This window comes from Dendropsophus ebraccatus, chromosome 6 (genome assembly GCF_027789765.1).
Source record: "Dendropsophus ebraccatus isolate aDenEbr1 chromosome 6, aDenEbr1.pat, whole genome shotgun sequence".
NCBI classification, from domain to species: Eukaryota; Metazoa; Chordata; class Amphibia; order Anura; family Hylidae; genus Dendropsophus; species Dendropsophus ebraccatus.
The window spans coordinates 71,124,954-71,147,215 of NC_091459.1; the positions used below are offsets into that span (position 1 = coordinate 71,124,954).

The 22,262-nt window shown below is 44.5% G+C and overlaps 1 protein-coding gene across 2 annotated transcripts in view; it reads right to left on the reverse strand.

Moving 5' to 3' along the window:
* Nucleotides 1–16,466, reverse strand: part of LOC138794882 (actin-like protein 6A) — a 32,899-nt gene extending 16,433 nt beyond the window's left edge. The window contains exons 1-6 of one of the 2 annotated variants that reach the window (XM_069973809.1): nt 16,324–16,438; nt 8,890–8,966; nt 3,762–3,898; nt 2,756–2,856; nt 2,550–2,647; nt 1,610–1,704 (exon numbers count right to left, since the gene is read on the reverse strand). In XM_069973809.1, the coding sequence (XP_069829910.1) occupies nt 1,610–1,704; nt 2,550–2,647; nt 2,756–2,856; nt 3,762–3,898; nt 8,890–8,966 (508 nt within the window). In that variant the 5' untranslated portion in view covers nt 16,324–16,438. Of the gene's footprint in view, nt 1–1,609; nt 1,705–2,549; nt 2,648–2,755; nt 2,857–3,761; nt 3,937–8,889; nt 8,967–16,323 lie in introns of both variants that reach the window. The other variant, XM_069973808.1, reaches the window with a different exon arrangement.
* Nucleotides 16,467–22,262: the final 5,796 nt, after the last annotated feature.

The window sequence follows — 22,262 nt, forward strand, 5'->3', positions numbered from 1 at the left end:
CCACCCCAGGCCCTCTCACTCCTCTCTTACACAATCCTCATTTCCTAGGGTTAATGAATGGTTCCGCACTATTTCCCCTTTCTACCACGCACACACCCAGGGTCAGAGACGTGGTCCTTAGCACCGGACTAAAACCGCTCAGAGAAATAGAGAGAGATAGTGCTAATAGATTCGGGACGTGGCTGCATTACTTTCAGCTGCGTAATCAGTTGGGCTCCTTGGCGCCAGTGGGGGAGCTTTGTATCGGATTAACCACCTTCGAGCAGTTCTGTATGGCTGCTGAACCTCCGGATCATAGAATATCCTTACTATATAATGTGATGGTGTCTGAGGGGGCAGAGGACCAGTTGTTGGGTTTCCAGTCGGCCTGGCATGGAGAGCTGGGTAGGCAATTCTCCGATGAGGAGTGGCAGAAAGCCTTTACGCTCACTCACAAGCTTACGGTATCCTCCAGACTACAAGAACTCAATTATAAGGTGTTGGCTCAGTGGTATCGCACGCCTGAACGCCTCCACAAATGGTTTCCCTCCGTTTCAGATACCTGTTGGAGGTGTTCCCAAGCCGTGGGCTCCATGCTCCACATTTGGTGGACATGCCCACCTGTACACTCTTTGTGGCGAGGAGTTCAAGCCCTGTACAACAAGGTCACACTTAGCCAGTTGACCCTGACGCCAGAGATGGCTCTTCTTTCCATATTGCCTGGATCCCTGCCTTCGATTAAGAAGGGCCTATTAGGCTTCTTCCTTCTGGCGGCCCGACAAATCATTCCCAGGTTGTGGCGGACGACCACTCCCCCCTCTAGATTAATGTGGGCGGAGGCCTTTGGTACCCTAATGCACATGGAAGAGTTGAGGGCGGATGAGCACAGCATGAGCAAGGCATTTTCCACGAAATGGCGAGTCTGGATACTGTTCCAGTCTTCCCCTGAGATGACTAGATGGTTGGCTGGGGATAATTTCCTTGGAGGTACGTAGACTGCTGACCTGGACACCTCGGACGTCCTGGGGCTGGGCGTTGGTGAGCTCCCACATCCTTCCACATTTTTCCCATCTCCCTCTCTTCTCCTTCCCACCCTATGCGTTTCCCACCTCCTCTTTCCCTTCTTTCTCCCGAACTCCTCTTCCCTTTCCCAGATGTTTCCTTGCCGTATCTCCTCACCCTCCCTGACCTACTTTCCCCCCCTGTGTTGAGTGTATGTCAGTGTGTATTTGTGTGCCTACTTTGTTCACTGTTACTGGTTTGCATATGTAACTACTGTTTGCCCAATAAGCTCCGAGAGGGCCATACTCACTATAACTACCCACCAATTGATGGAGATAGCTGGTTTCGTTCATCCCTATTTTGATTGGCTACAAGCTGCAAGCGACGTGTTATCTCATCAGCTCCGGCCCTTTCCCCTTCACTTTTTCTTGATACTTGAGTTGTTTTGTTGGCATCTTTGACATAATTGCTGACACTTTTCAGATGCATAACTTGTATATGTTTGGTCATGTTTGCTCATCTTATTTTATGTTGTAAACTACTTAAAAACAAATTGAACCATAAAAAACATGGAAACATCTTTAAATTTGGTAGTGCAATTTCTAATCAAAGTACTGTGGCATTTTACCTTGCTGAAGTACATATCCATCATGTACTGGAATGGCTGTAGTATGTGTGGATCCACTATCCAAAATCAGACCCGTAGATCGACCATTAGCAAAGCTAATTCATAGTGTGAAGGAAATATTTTATTCCCACAAAAAAAAAATCAAAAGCAGTCATCCCATAAATGTCAGATAGGTCGGGGGCTGAGAGGTGGGACTTGCATCTATACATAGACTGAGGGCCTTCCATCCCACTCCAACCAGCTTGCAGTCTATGTTATTTACGCAACTCCCAAACTCCTGTTAAAGAAAATTACAAAAACAGCATAAAACAAGTGATGCAGCCTTGTCATCACCAGGCACAGTGCTGTATACTTTAGATCCACTTTGTCTGATACTACATGTAGCTTAGAGCTAGTAACCTGACCATTAGTAAACTGTAATATAAAAACCACACCAAGTCTGTATGGTAAACACTGAAAAGGCCATAGCCGTTACCTGACCACAGTATTATTATTATTATTATTATTATTATATAATCAGTTGATCATGCGTGTTTGGACATGGAACCCTACTGGTCAGATATTGATGACCTATGCTAAAAAAGGCCAAAAATATTGATTCCCTGAAATACCCCTTGAAGTCAGGTAGGTATACAGGAACAGAAGCAGATATAACAGGTACAAACCTTTCTGTATACCAGAGTTTCTCAATTCAGTCTTTAGGCCCATCAACAGGTCATGTTTTAAATGGGATCCCATACAAAGAACCCCTTTGATAATACCTGGTGCACCAAGTATAATTAAATCACCTGTGAAATACTAAGAAAATACTCAAAATAGGACCTGCTGGTGGCCATGAGGACTGGAATGGAGAAGCACTGCTTTATACTGATGCACAATACTACCCAAGACACACAGGTGTATGAGTCCCATCCCAGAGTGCTACTACTAAGAAGGATACGCTGTGAGAACTGCAGTTTTGCAGAGGAAAAACGCTGGAATATTATAATGCTCAAACATAAGTTCTGTCAATTTCTCTCGTTTTGCCCTTGTATTCCACTAAAAAGAAAAAAAGAAAAGTAAAGTAATGAATCATAAAACCACACATTTAAAAAAAATGCTGGAAATTCATGTTTCCATGGTAGATTTATAAATAAGCGTACTTACAGCTGCCTCGGACATCAAAACAGGATGCAAACTAGCCTCTGACTTAATGTGCATTTTGTAGGTATGGTCTAAAATGGCTTGAAAGCTGTCCCAATCTTCAACTGTTAAACATTAACATAAGAAAATGAATCATTTAGGATTCTTTGCAACTGATGCTTCAGCATGGTCCCTGCTCGTTCTCACAATTGGTCAGGGTCGGAATACTCATACCCATCAAAATTTTTCACGTCTCTTTGACAGTGACACTTTTATGGCCTATTTTACAGATAAGCCACCAATATCAGACGGGCCAGAGTCTGACACATGGCAACTCCGCTGGTCAATCGTCTAAGGACATGTCCTTGAACACACCATACTGCTAGAAGCAACCAATCAAGGAACAGCACTGTCATCCTATTTAAAGGAAAAGTCCAGCCTCAGATAACTTTTGACAGGCGGCAGGGGAGAGTAACAATGAAGCATGTTTTACCTCTCCCCGTGCCCATAATGCACTGCCTGATCGGCGCCGGGACCTCTGAGTGGAGGTGTACTTCTCCTTTAAGTGCTACTAAAAGTACAGACAATTACTTGTAAATAGGGATAAAGCAAATTTAAAGTACTAGAGGAGCACTTCACTAGGCTTCGCTGCTGGCTTGTCAACTGGCTGCCTTTGTGCCACTCTGGATGCCTGGAAAGCTGGATCCTGTCCTAGGAAACTTCTCCCAATTTTACAGGCTTCTGGACCCCCACCTCAACTCATCCCCCTACCTCCTCCCCGAGTTCTGATGAGGTCACCACTCTCAATCCAGTCACTGATGGGGTGAGCACACAAACCATCAGCCAGGTGTGATATCGCTGGAGAAGGAGATTCAGAAGCCAGGCAGGAGTCGCGGAGCATTACTTTTATTACTATACATTACTTTATGTTGCTCCCAGACTTTTCCTTTAATAGACACTAACATGTAGTTAAAAGATATCAAATGGAATAATAGCTTTTTATTAAAGTAAAGCACTGAAGAGATCTTACTCATTCCGTTCTTGAGTGGTGAAAAGGCCTCCATGTTTTCCCGTGGGACCCTGAGTGAATTGGTATCTATGTAGTATGTTGGACCTCTTGCTTTGTTCTGTTCACCATCTGTCTCCATAGGTGTGCTTCCATCTTCCCTGTCAAGTACAACACCAATTGTTGTGGGAAAATCTACCTACAATATTAAAATAAAATAATTAAAGAATATTGCAATATACACTCACCGGCCACTTTATTAGGTACAGCTGTCCAACTGCACGTTACCACTTAAATTCTAATTAGCCAATCACATGGCGGCAACTCAGTGCATTTAGGCATGTAGACACGGTCAAGACAATCTCCTGCAGTTCAAACCGAGCATCAGTATGGGGAAGAAAGGTGATTTGAGTGCCTTTGAACGTGGCATGGTTGTTGGTGCCAGAAGGGCTGGTCTGAGTATTTCAGAAACTGCTGATCTTCTGGGATTTTCACGCACAACCATCTCTAGGGTTTACAGAGAATGGTCCGAAAAAGAAAAAACATCCAGTGAGCGGCAGTTCTGTGGGCGGAAATGCCTTGTTGATGCCAGAGGTCAGAGGAGAATGGGCAGACTGGTTCGAGCTGATAGAAAGGCAACAGTGACTCAAATAGCCAACCGTTACAACCAGGGTAGGCAGAAGAGCATCTTTGAACGCACAGTACGTCGAACTTTGAGGCAGAGGGGCTACAGCAGCAGAAGACCACACCGGGTGCCACTCCTTTCGGCTAAGAACAGGAAACTGAGGCTACAATTTGCACAAGCTCATAGAAATTGGACAGTAGGAGATTGGAAAAACGTTGCCTGGTCTGATGAGTCTCGATTTCTGCTGCGACATTCGGATGGTAGGGTCAGAATTTGGCGTCAACAACATGAAAGCATGGATCCATCCTGCCTTGTATCAATGGTTCAGGCTGGTGGTGGTGGTGTCATGGTGTGGGGAATATTTTCTTGGCACTCTTTGGGCCTCTTGGTACCAATTGAGCACCGTTGCAACGCCACAGCCTACCTGAGTATTGTTGCGGACCATGTCCATCCCTTTATGGCCACAATGTACCCAACATCTGATGGCTACTTTCAGCAGGATAATGCGCCATGTCATAAAGCTAGAATAATCTCAGACTGGTTTCTTGAACATGACAATGAGTTCACTGTACTCAAATGGCCTCCACAGTCACCAGATCTCAATCCAATAGAGCATCTTTGGGATGTGGTGGAACGGGAGATTCGCATCATGGATGTGCAGCCGACAAATCTGCGGCAACTGTGTGATGCCATCATGTCAATATGGACCAAAATCTCTGAGGAATGTTTCTAGCACCTTGTTGAATCTATGCCACGAAGAATTGAGGCAGTTCTGAAGGCAAAAGGGGGTCCAACCCGTTACTAGCATAGTGTACCTAATAAAGTGGCCGGTAAGTGTACAGTGGTGCCTTGGAATACGAGCATAATTTGTGCCGGGACCGTGCTTGTAATCCAAATCCACTCTTAAACCAAAACAAAACTTCCAATAAGAAATCACTGAAATGCAGACAATTGGTTCCCCACCCCAAAAATAATGATTTTTTTTTTTATTCTCAATAACATGTAAAACAAATGAATCAAATATTTAGAAAATGCTGGATATGTTATATTATAAGTTACTGTATAGTATAGCAATCAGCATGTGGTGTATAATGTATAGTAATTGCATAAACAAGGAAAAACATCAGCTGTTTGTAGATACAGGATGGAACTGCAGATCCCCATAATGGCTGAGTGTGAGTGCAGGCACAGTATAGCAGCAGTGTGTATAGCTGAGTGTGAGTGCAGGCACATTATAGCAGGAATGGAGAGGATGGGAAACACAAGGACTAACAAAGACTGCAGGGAGCATGAAGGAATGAGCAGGACATATGTGGGCACAGTACAGCAGCACTCTCTGTCCGGGAAGAAAGGGGTTACAACTATGAAGAGATTACCTCCACAGTCCTGTCTCCTGATGTAAGCCCCAGCCTGAAGAGGATCTGCTATGATTTGGAAGGTGAGGTAGACTTCCTGGGTCAGAATACAGGGCTGTGTACCACCCTGTTCAGACCATGCCCCTCCCCTGCTCTGCCTTCCACCCAGTACAGGGAGCTCTTAAACCAAAGCAATGCTCTTAAACCAAGTCATAATTTTGAAAAACTGTGAGCTCTTAAACCAAAACACTCTTAATCCAAGTTACTCTTAAACCAAGGTACCACTGTACTTATTTTGCATTACCTGTGCGCTCCCGGCTCCACGGTCTGGCTCAGACATCTCAGACATGTTTGCTGCTGTTCTTACACAGATGTGATGTTTTATCTGGATTTATAATAAAGATGAACTTTTTATGGCGCTAAAGACTATAATGTTATTTAGATTACCACCAGGAGTTGGCCCGAATATACCCAGCTTGAAGTTTCTAAAGAATCAGTGCATGGAGTCATTTTAGAATGAGCTGACATCATATTTTGTGCAACCATGGACACCAAAGGAGCATGATGGTAACTCCTTGACGACACAGGGTGTAAATGAACACCCTGGCATTGCTAGCAGACATCAGAGGGGGGCCATGGGCTATCTGCAGCCTGGGACCACAACAATTAGTGGGCATGGTCCGATCACCGCGCCCGCTAATTAGCTATTTAAATGCAGCTGTCAAAGCTGACAGTTGCATTAATATGGCTGCTTTAACGTGTAGGTCTGGGGGGTGGTAGAGGTGCTGTCCCTCAATCTGGTCCGGCCGTATTGGCGCTAATCCCAGCTTTGCGATCTATTATTCACGGCTGCAGCAGGCCAGAACAATAGGTCGCCAATCTCATTGATCTATGCAGTATATATGTACTGCATAGATCTAAATAAGAGATCAATGTACTTATACTAGAAGTCCCCCAGGGAGACTTTTGATTAGTGTGTACAGAAATTAAAAAAAAAAAAAAAATCCCCTCCCCTAATAAAAGTCTGAATCACTCCCCTTTACCAATTTAATAAATAAAAATAAACTAACATACATGTTTGGTATCGCCATGTGCGTAATCACCCAATCTATTAAATTATCATATTCCTGATCTCCCACGGTAAATGGTGTAAGGGCAAAATTGAGCATTTTTTTTGTTGCATCGAATCCAGAAAAATTATAATAAAAAGTGATCAAAAGTTGCATATATGCAAACAAGGTACGGATAGAAAGTACAGATCATGGCGTTGACATGTCACACAGCCCCATAGACCAAAGAATAAAAGTGTTATAAGCATGGTCAGAGCCATTTTAAGGAACATTTATTTTTATGAAAAGGTTTTAATTTTTTAAAAGCCATCAAATAAAATAAAAGTTATACAAGTTACATATCGTTGTAATCGTAATAACTTGAGGAACATGTATAACAAGTCAGTTGTTCTCTGCTTTTACAGCACATTTTATAAAAAAAATAATTCCGTCATCCCAAAGTACAATTAGTGGCGCAAAATATAAGGGCTCAAGTGGGTCTGTAGGTGAAAAGTGCAAGCGTATGGCCTTTTAAAGGACAAGTGCCATGAAAAACTTTTTCCCAGTAATTGAAGCACATTACAAAGTTATATAACTCTGTAATATGCTTCAATCACCTATATGCCTCCCTTCCCTGTCTTTTCCCCCTCCACCAGGAAGTGTCCGGTCAGGTGACAGGCTTGCTCAGCTCCCATTGGCTGAACAACTGCAAGCCATCACTTGTCACATCTCACTTGCTTATCTTCCCTCTGACTGACTCCGGCACATAGGCAGCTCCCCCTCCCCTCATACCCTCTCTCCTGCTGCCGTGGATTCAGTGAAGGAGTCATGTCACTAGAGAAGATAAGCTGAGCAAGCAGAGTCACCTGACAAGGAGGGGGAGGGGGAGGCTGGTGTAACAGGACCTAGAGCAGCCCTCCTGCTGATGACTCATTGTCACAAGAAGGAGCTGCCTGGTGATGGTGACGACAGTAATCAGGTCTGTGTGAGTCAGGACACTTCCTGGTGGGGGGTGGAGGGGGGAAAAGACAGGGAAGGGAGGCAGATAGGTGATTGAAGCATATTACACAGTTATATAACTTTGTAATGTGCTTCAATTACTGGGAAAAAGTTTTTCATGGCACTTGTCCTTTAAGCACAAGGAGGAAAAAATGAAAGCTCAAAAATGAAAACTGGCCCCGTCTTCAAAGGGTTAATGGACTCCATCATTTTGCTGGAATTGTCCAGTTATTAGAGTGGAATCTGTGACCAAGGTCCTGAACAGAGCCTGTCATGCACTTCATTGCCATCTTTGGCAAATCACTAGTCCCTGATTAGGATGCCTTCACACACACCAGATTTCTTCCCAATTAGAATACATACTCGCAGCGGGATTGACATGCCGCTGCGTGTAGGTAAGTTAACCCCTCCGCTGTTCAGAGCATACATTACATGCTCCGCGATCCGACTTACTTAGGGGGTTCCCGGCGTCTGCCCGTCCCGATCAGCCGATCATTGCTCTGCCGCACCGCAGCCTGATTGGCTGAGCGGGACATCCAGCCAAGAACCCCCGAAGCAACCCGGATCGCAGAGCAGGTAAATGTATGCTCTGGCCGGCAGGAGGTTAACTTACATACACACAGCGGGATGTCAATCCTGCTGCGAGTATGTATACTCATTGGGATGAATGGGCCCTGGATCCGCAGGGGATTTTGCTGTAAATTTGCAGCGTGAAATACGCTGCGGATCCGGTGTGTGTAAAGGCATCCTTAGGGTACAAACACACACGACGGATACGCAGCAAGATCCGCTGCGGTTCCCTGCCCTGTAATGTCTATGGGCAGACATATTCGCAGCAGGATTAACATCCTGCTGCGAGTATGTCGGGAGACAGCCCCGTTACCCCCCGCCGGCCGGAGCATATACATTACCAGCTAACCAATCCGGCTTGCTTCAGAGGTTCCCGGCTACACTTCCGGCTCAGCCAATCAGTGTGCTGCCCTGCCGCAGTGTGTGTTTGTACCCTTAAACTCTGTAAGGGACACAGTATTGTGCAGGGCAATTCCACAGTTCTCACCAAGGCAACATGCGACAATGTACAAACATAAGGTTCCCTGCTTAGGGAGACTACTTTAGTTGCTCACCTTAGGACAGTCCTCCCCTGCATAGCCAGCACGTACCGAAAAGGAACCAATATCAAAGACCAAGGCTCCCACCTCATCTGCAAGAGATATACATGAGAGTTACTGGGATGAGGAAAATAAACTTACAATAAATATTCAGCAATTTCATTGAGGGCTCCTGCAAATAACCAGGGATGTCACTGGGGACTCTGGAGTGATTCCCATCTGACCAGTCCCTACCAATAAGACATTTTATGTAAAGCACTGTCCAAGTATATTTAGTACATGGAAATAACTGTTCCAGGGACTGCCTCACACAGTATGCTCATATGCCATGGAGATCTACAACAGAGCTGAAAATATTTACCAAATATTTCAGCTAAAAGTAAAGAGGTATTGGTCTCACTAAGGAACCTGTGAATCCTCTTCAAATATGTGAAAAGGTTTAACACTGCTTATTGTATCTGCATGGAAAAGAGACATGAAGGAGAACTATGAACTATAGGATGTATGCCGACAGTCTCTCGGGCCAGATTTACACAACAATATAACACAAGTATTTTTATGTGCTTTATTATGCATCTGCAATATGGACTTGAAGATGTGCATGTAATACGCTTGTGTTCACATTCACAGTATTTCAGCCCACATGATGGTGTGCATTAAGCCCCAAATTACGCATAGAACATGTTACAATGGTTTTAATTAGAATAAGAGCGGCAGTTCACACTAAGCTGTGCACTTCAGTGACAGGCCGCTTAATTCTTCAGGATAGTGCATTGAAAATGCAGGACATCTAGCAGCCATCGTGAATGGGCTAGTCTGCACCCAAAACAACAACAAATAGTTGGAAAAAAATATACTATGTGACTACAGCCTGAGGTGCGATCCACAATTTCATGATGTGCATCCATAGTTGTCCACAATAGACAAGGCTATTCACTGAAGAATAGTGATCAGTGCCACAATCGCGGGTCTGTTATAAGACGTGCTGGATTACAGCCCCATAACACGTACGGATATGTAAATGAGGCCATTCAAATAAATGGGTCTTCAGTTTGAACGTGTGAATGTAGCCTAAAAGGGTTGCGCAGCATAAAAAAAATTCTTTCAAACGAACTGATATCAGAAAGTTATATAGATTTGTAATTTACTTCTATTAAAAAAATCGCAAGTCTTCCCATACTTATTAGCTACTATATGTCCTGCAGGAAGTGGTGTTTTATTTTCAGTCTGACACAGTGCTCTCCGCTGATGAAGTAGTTATAACTTTCTGATATCAGTTGATTTGAAAAAAATAAATAAATAAATTGTGCTGGACAACCCCTTTAAGGCTCAATTACAGATAACTGCTACAGCAATTTTTACGTATTCACTGCCCTATAATGCTTACATTTTAAAGGGTCACTGTCATAACTTTTAAAGACTAAATCAGCAGTAGATGTGCTATAAAGAAAGTTTGAAATTTACATTTTATTTAAGTTATCATGGAAAAAGGTGCTTCCTGTGTTCTGACTGAGTTTGAAAACAGGAAGTCCAGTGTATCCCAGGCCATCTGAGCGCCCACAGAGAGAAGGCAGTCATGTGACTGATTGACACATTGAGCCGTGACTCTCTGTACTGTCCGGAATTCCTGTGTTTAGTCTGTCTTCAGGAGACTGGACCTGGATTTCTGGTAAGTACAGCTTTGTTTTACAGCATGATAACAAAAATAATTTATATTGCAAACTTGCTTTATATCACATCTACTGTTGATTTAGATTTTGAAAGTTGTAAGGTCAGTGACACTTTAACATCTTTGCTACTTGCTGTGAGTGAATAAAGACATTTAAAGGGGTACACCTGAAAAAAATGTTTTCGTTCAAATCAACTGGTGCCAGAAAGTGGCAGGGATTTGTAATTTACTTCTATTAAAACCTTCAGTATTCCAATACTTATCAGATACTGTATGTCCTGCTGGAAGTTATGTATTCTTTCCAGTCTGGAGAGCAGAAGAGGTTTTCTATGGAGATTTGCTGCTGTTCTGGACAGTTGCTGTCACAGACAGAGGTGGCAGCAGAGAGCACTGTGTCTGATTGGAAAGAATACACCACTTCCTGCAGGACATGTAGCAGCTGATACTACTGGAAGACTGAAGAATTTTTGATAAATGTTAATTACAAGTCTCTAGCACTTTTTGACACCAGATGATTTGAAAGAATTGTTTTCCCACTGGAGTGCCCCTTTAAAGTGACTGTACCACCAGGCCCAGGCTGAAGCACTGGAGGCGGGCCGACCCACCCTTAGTGGGAAGAAACCCTAGCCCCTCCATGATGTCACTCCAATAGAATCAATAGAACCCTATCATAGAGGGGCGTGGGTTTCTTCCCACTGGGGGTGGGTCGGCCGCCTCCAGTGCTTCAGCCTGGGCCTGGTGGTACAGTCACTTTAAGTCTATATGCAATGACTGCATCCAACTACACCATAAAACTGATCAGCAGATGTAATTTAACCCCTTAAAGACCACGGGCGTATATTTACGCCCTGCGGTCAGTAAGGGAGATCAGAGCAGGGTCGCGCTCCGAACCACCGCAGTCCCGGGTGCGGCATGTAGCACGGGGCCGAGGCTATTAGTGGGCACCGTCCAATCGCCGTGCCCGCTAATCAAGTAATCAGATGCAGCTGTCAAAGTTGACAGCTGCATCAGTTTACCGTATGCAGCACTCCCTGGTGTCTAGTGGCGGAGATAGCTCCCCCGGGACAACGGGGAGCAATCTCCGTGACTGGTGCCGGCCGGGGTCTCCGCCAAGATGGCGCTGATCCCGGCCCGGCACTTGGATGCTTTCGGCTGCAGCAGCCGAAAACAAACGAGTGCCGATCTCATTGATCTATGCAGCATAGATCTCAATGAGAGATCAGTATACTTATACTAGAAGTCCCCCAGGGGGGCTTCTAGTATAAGTAAAAAAAAAGAAAAAAGTGATGTTTTCAATCAAAAGCCCCCTTCCCTAATAAAAGTCAGAATCACCCACCTTTTCCCAGGTTATAAATAAACGTAAACAAATAAACATATTTAGTATTGCCGCGTGCGCAATCGCCCGAACTATTAATCATATTCCCGATCTTGCATAGTAAATGGCGTAAGCGCCAAAAAATCCCAAAGTGCAAAATTGCGCATTTTTGGTCGCATCAAATCCAGAAAAGCTGTAATAAAAAGCGATCAAAAAGTCGCATATGCGCAATCAAGGTACCGATAGAAAGTAAACATCATGGCGCAAAAAATGACACCTCACACATCCCCATAGACCAAAGGATAAAAGCGTTATAAGCATGGGAACGGAGCGGTTTTAAGGAACGTATATTTGTTAACAATGGTTTGAATTTTTTACAGGCCATCACATAATATAAAAGTTATACATGTTACATATCGTTGTAATCGTAACAACTTGAGGAACATATATAACACGTCAGTTTTACCCAGAGCAAATGGCGTAAAAACAAATACCCCACAAATAAACAAAATGTTGTTTTTCTTTCAATTTCACCATACGTTTTTTTTCCCTGGTTTTCCAGCGTACTTTATGAAAAAATTCAGCCTGTCATTGCAAATAAAAATTAGTGGCGCAAAAAATAAGGGCTCATGTGGGTTTCTGGGTGGAAAAATGCAAGTGCTATGGCCTTTTAAGCACAAGGAGGAGCAAAAGAAAACGCAAAAATCGAAATTGGCCCCGTCCTTAAGGGGTTAAAGGGATCTAGCATTGCAGTTGTCACATGTCTGAAATTTTAAATCTAGACCAGGGGTGTCAAGCTCCCAGCTCTCCCAAAACTACAATTCCCATCATGCTAAAGCTTTGGCTATCTAGGCATGATGGGAATTGTAGTTTTGAAACAGCTGGAGGACCACAGTTTGACAGCACTGGTGTAGACAGTAATTCATGCTGCCACTGGCCATCACACGTTGGTGTGGCATCATCAGCTGCAACCAAGTCTGTGACAGCACACAGTTACTAGGCAGTGCACCCATGGAAACGAGGCTGAAGTTGGTTTCTTATTCGGCCAGTTTCTTATTCGGGACTGAAGTTGGTTTCTTATTCGGCCAGTTTCTTATTCGGGGCTGAAGTTGGTTTCTTATTCGGCCAGTTTCTTATTCGGGGCTGAAGTTGGTTTCTTATTCGGCAGTTTCTTATTCAGAGGATTTTTCTTTTTCCTGTTTTAGCTATTATTCTTACAGAAAATGTATAATATTCATACCCTACCGTAAGTGAGGGGCCCTGAGAGGACTGGTGATAAAAATGGCAAAAAAGACCCCACGGTTGGCATAAAAATGGGCATGAAAGTAAAACCACAAAATTATTATTTAAAAATAAAATTGACTTTGGGCCACTGATCTCACACTGATAATACACAGAGAGGGATGCCCCGCATCACATCCAAGAGTCCAGCCTGGCCCAAAATGGTTCTGGGTATAAAAACTGGGATCAAAGTGGGCACATAGGCATTTTTTCCTAATTTGAATAAGTAACAGGTGTTTTCAAAGGGTTAAATAAGTTTGGGCCACTGATCTCACACTGATAATACACAGAGAGGGATCCCCCGCATCACATGCAAGAGAGTCCAGCCTGGCTTAAAGTGGTTCCGGGTATAAAAACTGGCATCAAAGTGGGCAGATGGGCATTTTTGTCCTATTTTGAATAAGTAACAGGTGTTTTCAAAGGGTTAAATGAGTTTGGGCCACTGATCTCACACTACGTACACACAGATAGGGATGCCCCGCATTACATTCAAGAGAGTCCAGCCTGGCCCAAGGTGGTTCTGGGTGAAAAACTGGCATCAAAGTGGGCAGATTGGCATTTTTTTCCTAATTTGAATAAGTAACAGGTGTTTTCAAAGGGTTAAATGAGTTTGGGCCACTGATCTCACACTGATAATATACAGAGAGGGATCCCCCGCATCACATCCAAGAAAGTCCAGCCTGGCCCAAAGTGGTTCTGAGTATAAAAACTGGCATCAAAGTGGGCACATAGGCATTTTTTCTAATGAATAAGTAACAGCTATTTTCAAAGGGTTAAATGAGTTTGGGGAACTGATCTCACACTGATAATACACAGAGAGGGGGGACCCCGCATCACACTGATAATACACAGAGAGGGGGGACCCTGCATCACACTGATAATACACAGAGAGGGATGCCCTGTGGGTCCTTACCAGACTTTGGAGCAAATGCCAAACTTTACTGAAACGGTAATGAGGATTAAGGTAAAACACACCTTTATCCATGGTGTTTTTGGTGCAATAGGGAGCTATCAGCAGTTTAGATTAATCTAACTGGCTGACAGTTCCCCTTTAATAATGGTCATTATTTGCCCTTATTTTTACTTTGTTTAAACATAGCCTAAAGGGGTATTCCTGGAAAAATTGAAAAAAAAAGAACCAAAATTAACCCTTAACTAAAGAACTTATATATTCCTTGTTGGCTTTACTCGGAGATTGCTGGTCCAGTCACATGATGCAACCTTTCTTACAGTGATGTCCTACTTCCTTTCATCTTCTTGGGTATGGTGACGTCAGCACTTGGGGGCAAAGCCATCTCTCGTACCCAGAACGGCCTTCCTACACGTGCGCAGTGCGATCATTAGTATTGCAGCATGCATCTACTAATCCCACTGGGTACAGGGACATCAATGCTCCTGTAATCAGGTTCTGCTGGCTACAAGGGCGGTCTTACTGGCTACAAAGGGATCCTATATGGCTACAAGGGGACCCTGACATTGCAGGCAACACATAGGACAAATATATTTCAATGGCCCTGTTCACACATCTGTACAAGTGTTCAGGTCCACGTCCCGCGGTACAAAAAAATAAAGGATAGATTATAGTGCGGACTTGCATTTGCGGCACGAATCATTGTCTTCTACATAGTGCTCCGTAAACTGCGTAGCACTGTTACTGCACATTCATAGTGCGGTCCACCATTACAGGTCCGTATTCACTGGCTGAACTATGGATGTGTGAATGAGGCCTAACATAGCCTAAAGCAGACCTGTCAGCAGAAAACATTGCTGCAGGTATTGTTATTATAGAAATGTATTCAGGGTTAGCCGAGAAATGTTTAATAAGAAGAGATGGGACAGCTAATTCTGGGATCCTGTTATGGGATCCGTGGCCCAAACTCATTTAACCCTTTGAAAACAGCTGTTACTTATTCAAATTAGGAAAAAATGCCAATCTGCCCACTTTGATGCCAGTTTTTATAACCAGAACCACTTTGGGCCAGGCTGGACTCTCTTGGATGTGATGCGGGGCATCCCTCTCTGTGTAATATCAATGTGAGATCAGTGGCCCAAACTCATTTAACCCTTTGAAAATACCTGTTACTTATTCAAATTAGGAAAAATGCCCATCTGCCCACTTTGATTCCAGCTTTTATACCCAGAACCACTTTGGGCCAGGCTGGACTCTCTTGGATGTGATGCGGGGCATAACTATCTGTGTGTACGTAGTGTGAGATTAGTGGCCCAAACTCATTTAACCCTTTGAAAATAGCTGTTACTTATTCAAATCATGAAAAATGCCTATGTGCCCACTTTGATGCCAGTTTTTATACCCAGAACCACTTTGGGCCTGGCTGGACTCTCTTGGATGTGATGCGGGGCATCCCTATCTGTGTGTACGTAGTGTGAGATCAGTGGCCCAAACTCATTTAACCCTTTGAAAATAGCTGTTACTTATTCAAATCATGAAAAATGCCTACGTGCCCACTTTGATGCCAGTTTTTATACCCAGAACCACTTTGAGCCAGGCTGGACTCTCTTGGGTATGATGCGGGGCATCCCTCTCTGTGTATTATCAGTGTGAGATCAGTGGCCCAAAGTCAATTTTATTTTTAAATAATAATATTGTGGTTTTACTTTCATGCCCATTTTTATGCCAACCGTGGGGTCTTTTTTGCCATTTTTATCACCAGTCCTCTCAGGGCCCCTCACTTACGGTAGGGTATGAATATTATACATTTTCTGTAAGAATAATAGCTAAAACAGGAAAAAGAAAAATCCTCTGAATAAGAAACTGCCGAATAAGAAACCAACTTCAGCCCCGAATAAGAAACCAACTTCAGCCTCGTCCCATGGAACCAGTTTGCCAAAAGTAATCTGGAAGTCATTTAAAAATTGACGTGACCTGGGGCAGCGCAGACCTAACCAGACATGGCCGGGTCCAGGGTGATGGAGCTCTGAAGTCCTCCCAGCTAATATGTGAGAGCCCCCTCATGGCTAGCCAACCTAGGCCACATCTACTAACAGATTAGGGCTGTCATGGAATCAGGTCCACCAGGCTCCTACCAGGCGTCTATGCAGTGCAGCACATCAACGCTCGTACACACGATGCGGAGTCGCACAGGGCGCTATCGCACAACATGCCACTTAAAATAGCGGACCACATCCAATAAATATGGCGTCCTGCCCGCAGTCTCCCTCATACCTCCGCCGTACACGCCTCCGCTCATCTCCAGCTTGGCACAATTACACCGCGGTACCGGGTGACTACGACTGGGCACTGGAGCCGGGGAACACGCTACGCGCCAACAATAGAACACTTTCGCCGCACGTTGATTACGTCACGGTCGCTATAGGCCAATAGACTGTCACCACCCACCGTAGGCCCGCCCATCTCCTGCGTGGAGGCAAGGCGAAAGCACAGGGCGGATAGACGTTCATCGACTATCCCCACAGTGCGCATGTGCGTGGCGCTTCCAAGGATGACGTAAGTGTCTGCCATATTGGTACTCGCAAAGACTCGGGGGGGGGGGGGAGATAGGCCGGGAAAAACTATGGGGAAGGCTAAAAGGTGGTGTACAAAGATGGCCGCACTGATTGCTGTTCCGATAGGAAAAATGCAAGGCAAGAAAATGGAAGACGGTACAATTATTAGAAGCGACATGGTCTGTGAAGATGGGTTACTCCAGACATAGAAAAACGTATAGCAATAGACTATGGGCTGTATGGGAAGTATCCAGCACGAGACGAGGCTGAAGAGAGTAACATATGGAGACTAAGCCCCCTCCAATATGGTGGAAGCTAAAGCTAGTGTTATCACCATAAGCTGAGCTGTGATTGGCTGCTATGGGCAGGTTACCCCAGGCCACATCCTTCCATTCTATAGATCCCAGATCAATGTGCAGGAGGACACTATGGACTGAGCTGTCAATGATACCTAAAGGGGTAAAAAATAAAATATTTTCAAATTCAAATCAGATGGTTATATAAATTTGTCAATTCTATTTTTTTAAAAATCTCCAGTCATCCAGTAATTATCAGCTGCTGTATGTCCTGTAGGAAGTGGTGTATTTGATGTCTGACAGTGCTCTCTGCTGCCACCTCTGTCCATTGTCAGGAACTGTCCAAAGCAGTAGAAGTTTTTTGGGAGATTTGCTACTGTTCCCCACACTTCCTGTCATGGACAGAGGAGGCAGCAGGGAACGTTGTGTCAGACTGGAAAGAAAACAAGATTTCATGCAGGACATACAGCAGCTGATAAGTACCTAAAGGATTTAACTTTTTAATAGAAGTAATAACAAATGTGTATAATTTTCTGACACCAGTTGATTTGATTATTTTTTTTTTATTGCTGGAGTACCCCCTTGAGGAGCTCATAATGGCTAACGTTGGGATGTTTTGGCTGGCATGTGAGGCAACTATCTCTGACAGAAATACTGACATTTTTGCTGGCATGAAAAAAAATTGTCGCAGAAGTGTGTGCAATGTGTGCCTGATGCACAAGTTATAAATACCTTGTTATATGTAATTTATGCACCACATGATTTGTCCTGTCGTCACTAGTCACATGACTACTTTAGGAGTGATGACGTGCATTGGGTAGGAGATCCATAGAAGCGTTACACCGCCAAACAGACTGTTACCACTTACCTGCTTGGCATCTGCCTTAATTATGTCCGCACTTTGTATGTCCTGCTTTTTGTGATGAAATAAAGCTACAAAATATTCCTCGGATGGTGAGTGCTATCATTGTATCTACGTGAACAGTGTATATTCTTATGCTGGGTTTACACGGAACGATTATCATGCAAATTTGCACGATAACGATCGAATACGAACGATAATCGTACGTGTAAACGCAGCGAACGATCGCACGACGAGCGAGAAATCGTTCATTTTGATCTTTTAACTTGTTCTTAAATCGTCGTTCATCGTTCGCAAAAAAATCGCCGATCATTCCGTGTAAACAGTCGTTCACTGATTTTACCTATGTGTGAGATAGGCTTAAGCGATCGCGAAACGATCGGAAAACGAATTTTCTGTAGAATATATCGTTCCATCTAAACGCTGATCGTTATAAAAGAAAAATCGTTACTTAGAAATCGTTAATCGTACGAATGGGCGAATTATCGCTCCGCGTAAACCCAGCATTACAGCTTGCCTTTTAATTTTCCAGGGCACATGAATGTTAGAAAGCTGAGCTGTGGTTGGTTGCTATGGGCAACAAAGGACATTCCTAGCGGAAGCATGCTTGCTGGATCTTCCTCATTGTGTCTCTGGTGTTCCTTCTGAGAGTCCACACTGTTCCCCCTTTTCCACAGAAATTTTCTGGAAGTCCAAGAAGCCAGGCCCAAAGGGAGCTTGGTAAGAATTTCGCAGAGTATCTGGGAAATTCTGCCAAATTTATTTAGAAGAGCCTTTGTGTGGTCAGACATAAATGTTGGATGAGAGGGCCTGGATCACAATCTGTTTTAGTTAATCCCAAAGGTCTTTGCTAGAGTTGGGATTAGGGCACAGGTTGCAAGCAACAAGCTTTTCCCACACCAGACTCCTCCATGCTTTTAGGAGACCTTGCTGTGTGTACTAGGCCACAGTCAGTAGCTGATTATAATAGGTCTGTTTCAGGCGGGAGCCCGGGGCCGTGAGCTCCTGGTCTATAATAAATTGCCCCCATATCTATTTTCAAGCTTTGTAGCATATATTTTTGATAAATAAAACGTTTATTTAACTTTTTAAATAATTCACTGTCGGAGTGCCTCTCGGAGCGTGGTGTGGTGGTGTTGGCGGGGAAGCGACTGAGCACTTCCTGTGGAGATGCATCTTCTCAGCTCTTTACTGGTGAAGCATCTTAGAATCAGTCTGATGGTCCTTCTGTTGGTGTTGATACAGGTCAATGTCTTATGCTACGTTTACACGGAGCGATAATTCGCCCAATCGATCGTTTAACGATTTTGAAGCAACAATTTGGTTTTTATAACGATCAGCGTTTAGACGTATAAATCGTTAGAAAAATCGTTATTGCGATCGTTTTTAAGATCGCTTAACCCCTTAACGACATAGGGCGTATATTTACGCCCTGATGCCGTTGGGGACGAACCGCGGCGGTCCCGGGTGCCGCTTGTAGCCCGGGACCGCAGGTATTAGCGGGCACGGTCCGATCGCCGTGCCCGCTAATACAGTAATCAGATGCAGCTGTCAAAGTTGACAGCTGCATCCGATTACCGGACGCAGCGTCTTCCCTGGTGTCTAGTGGGGAGATCACTCCTCCGGAATGTTATCCCGGAGGAGCGATCTCCGTAACTGAAGCCGGCCGGGGACCGCCCCAAGATGGCGGCGTCCCCAGGTCGACACTCGTTTACTTCCGGCTGCAGCAGCCGGAAGGAAACGAGTACCTATCTCATGGATCTCTGCAGCATATCTATGCTGCAGAGATCTCTATGAGAGATCAAAGCACTTATACTAGAAGTCCCCCAGGGGGGCTTCTAGTATAAGTGTAAAAGTAAAAAAAAAAGTGTTGTTAATAGTTAAAAGCCCCCTCCCCTAATAAAAGTCTGAATCACCCCCCTTTTCCCAGGTTATTAATAAAAGTAAATAAATAAATAAACAAACATGTTTGCTATCGCCGCGTGCGTAATCGCCCGAACTATTAATTAATCACATTCCTGATCTCGCACGGTAAACGGCGTTGGCGCAAAAAAATCCCAAAATGCAAAATTGCGCATTTTTGGTCGCATCAAATCCAGAAAAATTGTAATAAAAAGCGATCAAAAAGTCGCATATGCGCAATCAAGGTACCGATAGAAAGAACACATCATGGCGCAAAAAATGACACCTCACACAGCCCCATAGACCAAAGGATAAAAGCGCTATAAGCCTGGGAAGGGAGCGATTTTTAAGTGACGTATATTTGTTGACAATGGTTTGAATTTTTTACAGGCCATCAGATACAATAAAAGTTATACATGTTATATATGGTTGTAATCGTAACGACTTGAGGAACATGCATAACAAGTCAGTTTTACCCCAGGGCGAATGGCGTAAAAACACATTTCCCCCAAATAAACAAAATGCCTTTTTTTTCAATTTCACCACACTTTGAATTTTTTTCTGGTTTCGCAGTGTACTTTATGCAAAAATTCAGCCTGTCATTGCAAAGTACAATTAGTGACGCAAAAAATAAGGGCTCATATGGGTTTCTAGGTGGAAAAATGCAAGTGCTATGGCCTTTTAAGCACAAGGAGGAAAAAACTAAACCGCAAAAATCGAAATTGGCTCTGTCCTTAAGGGGTTAAGCCCATCTCACACATAGGGTGAATCTTTGAAAGACTGTTTACACGAAGCAATCTGCAAATTTTTAACGAACGACCAATGACGATTTAAGAACATGTTGAAAGATTACAATGAGCGATTTCTCGCTCGTCGCTTGATCGTTCGCAGTGTTTACACGAGCCAATTATAGCTCAAATGTGATCGTTATTGCAAAAATTCGAACAATAATAATCCTGTGTAAACGCGCCATAACTCACAATTAGCTGAATGGTTGTGGCAATCCACACCAGCTTCTCACTGATTCTGCTCATCATAGCTAGCAGATTGCTGGTGTTGATGGTGGAAATCCAGCTCACCGGTGGTAGTGGTGGTGATCTAGGTGGCTGTGGTTGTCAAGATCTGCCGGAAGCTGCTGTGGGTGATGGTGGTGCTCCAGAGTATCAGGTAACTGGATCTGTAGATCCAGGTCATTAAAAGGGTTATCCAGTGCTACAAAAACATGGCCACTTTTCCCCCTCTCTTGTCTCCAGATTGGGTGGGGTTTCAAACTGGAGACAAAAGAGGGAGAAAAGAGGCCATGTTTTTGTAGCGCTGAATAACCCCGTAACCTCTTAGGGACACATGCCGTACCCGTACAGCATATGCCCGCAAGAGAAGTTAAGAGGGGGGCTGCGGCGCTACCCTGCTCTGAACTGCCGCGATCCCGACCGCTATCTGCAGCACGGGACTGCGGCTATTAGCGGGGGCGGTCCAATCGCTGCTTCCGCTAATTAACACGATTAGATGCAGCTGTCAAACATGACAGCTGCATATAGCTGTGTAATTTGCAGCCTTCCCTAGTGTCTAGTGTCAGAATCGACATTGACCGCCCCTCCCCCCCCCCCCCCCCCCCCCCCCCCGCGCAATGGTCTTACTGAGCCGGGCCTCAGCATCATAATGACGCTGATCCCGGCTCAGTATTCTATTGCAATGGTCGGTGCTGTTTTATACAGCTACACTGATCTCTATGAGGGGGGCCGGCATAAGGGACGGCTGGAGCGGTGAGTATAATGCACCACACTTCCGGGGTGGGGTGAAGACAGGGAAGGGGGCCATTCACTTAAATAACACACATTACAAAGTTGTATAACTTTGTAATGTGTGTTATTTAGTGAATAAATGTTAAACGCCACACTACCCCTTGAATGAAAATGCAGCTGGTAGTAGACATCCAGGCGGCTGGTAGTAGACATCCAGCTGAGCACATCACTAATAGTGCTGAGCCAGTTAAGCAGGCCAATGATGGTAGTTGCCACGCTCAGCAGATGGCTGGTGATGGAGATTAGGCTGATCTGGTCATTGGTGATCATATTCCAGTTGAGCAGGTCTCCAATGATCGTGTTTGGACTCTGGAGTTGCTATACTGCAGGTTGCTGGCGGTGGAATTGGGCCTCTGCAGGTTGGTGGTGGTAATGTTTCAGCTGGGCTGGTCTCTGATGGTACTGTTTGGCCTCTGTAGGCCCCTAGTGGTGTTGTCCCTGCTGAGCGGGTCGCTGATGGAGTTGCCCCAGCTCAGTGGGTTGCTAAAGGTTTCAATCAACGTGAGCGGGTTTCTGGTGGAGGTTCCCAAAAATGGCAAGATGCCTGTCAATCCTTTTCTCTCTGTCCATGTTCTGACAAAAATCAGAAGCATTAGAGACAAACTGGGCTGGTATACGCAGGCAGAATGCATGGGCAGTACAGACCGTGTGGTCACTAGTGTGGAGCCTCTCAGGACAGATAGTCTGGGGCTCTGCACCTTCTTTTCTAGGGCCCTGGGATGACATCACCAATTATGTCACTTGATGTCACTGCTTGTTGTATTCTAATATCATGAGCATGAAGGAAGTTGATTCA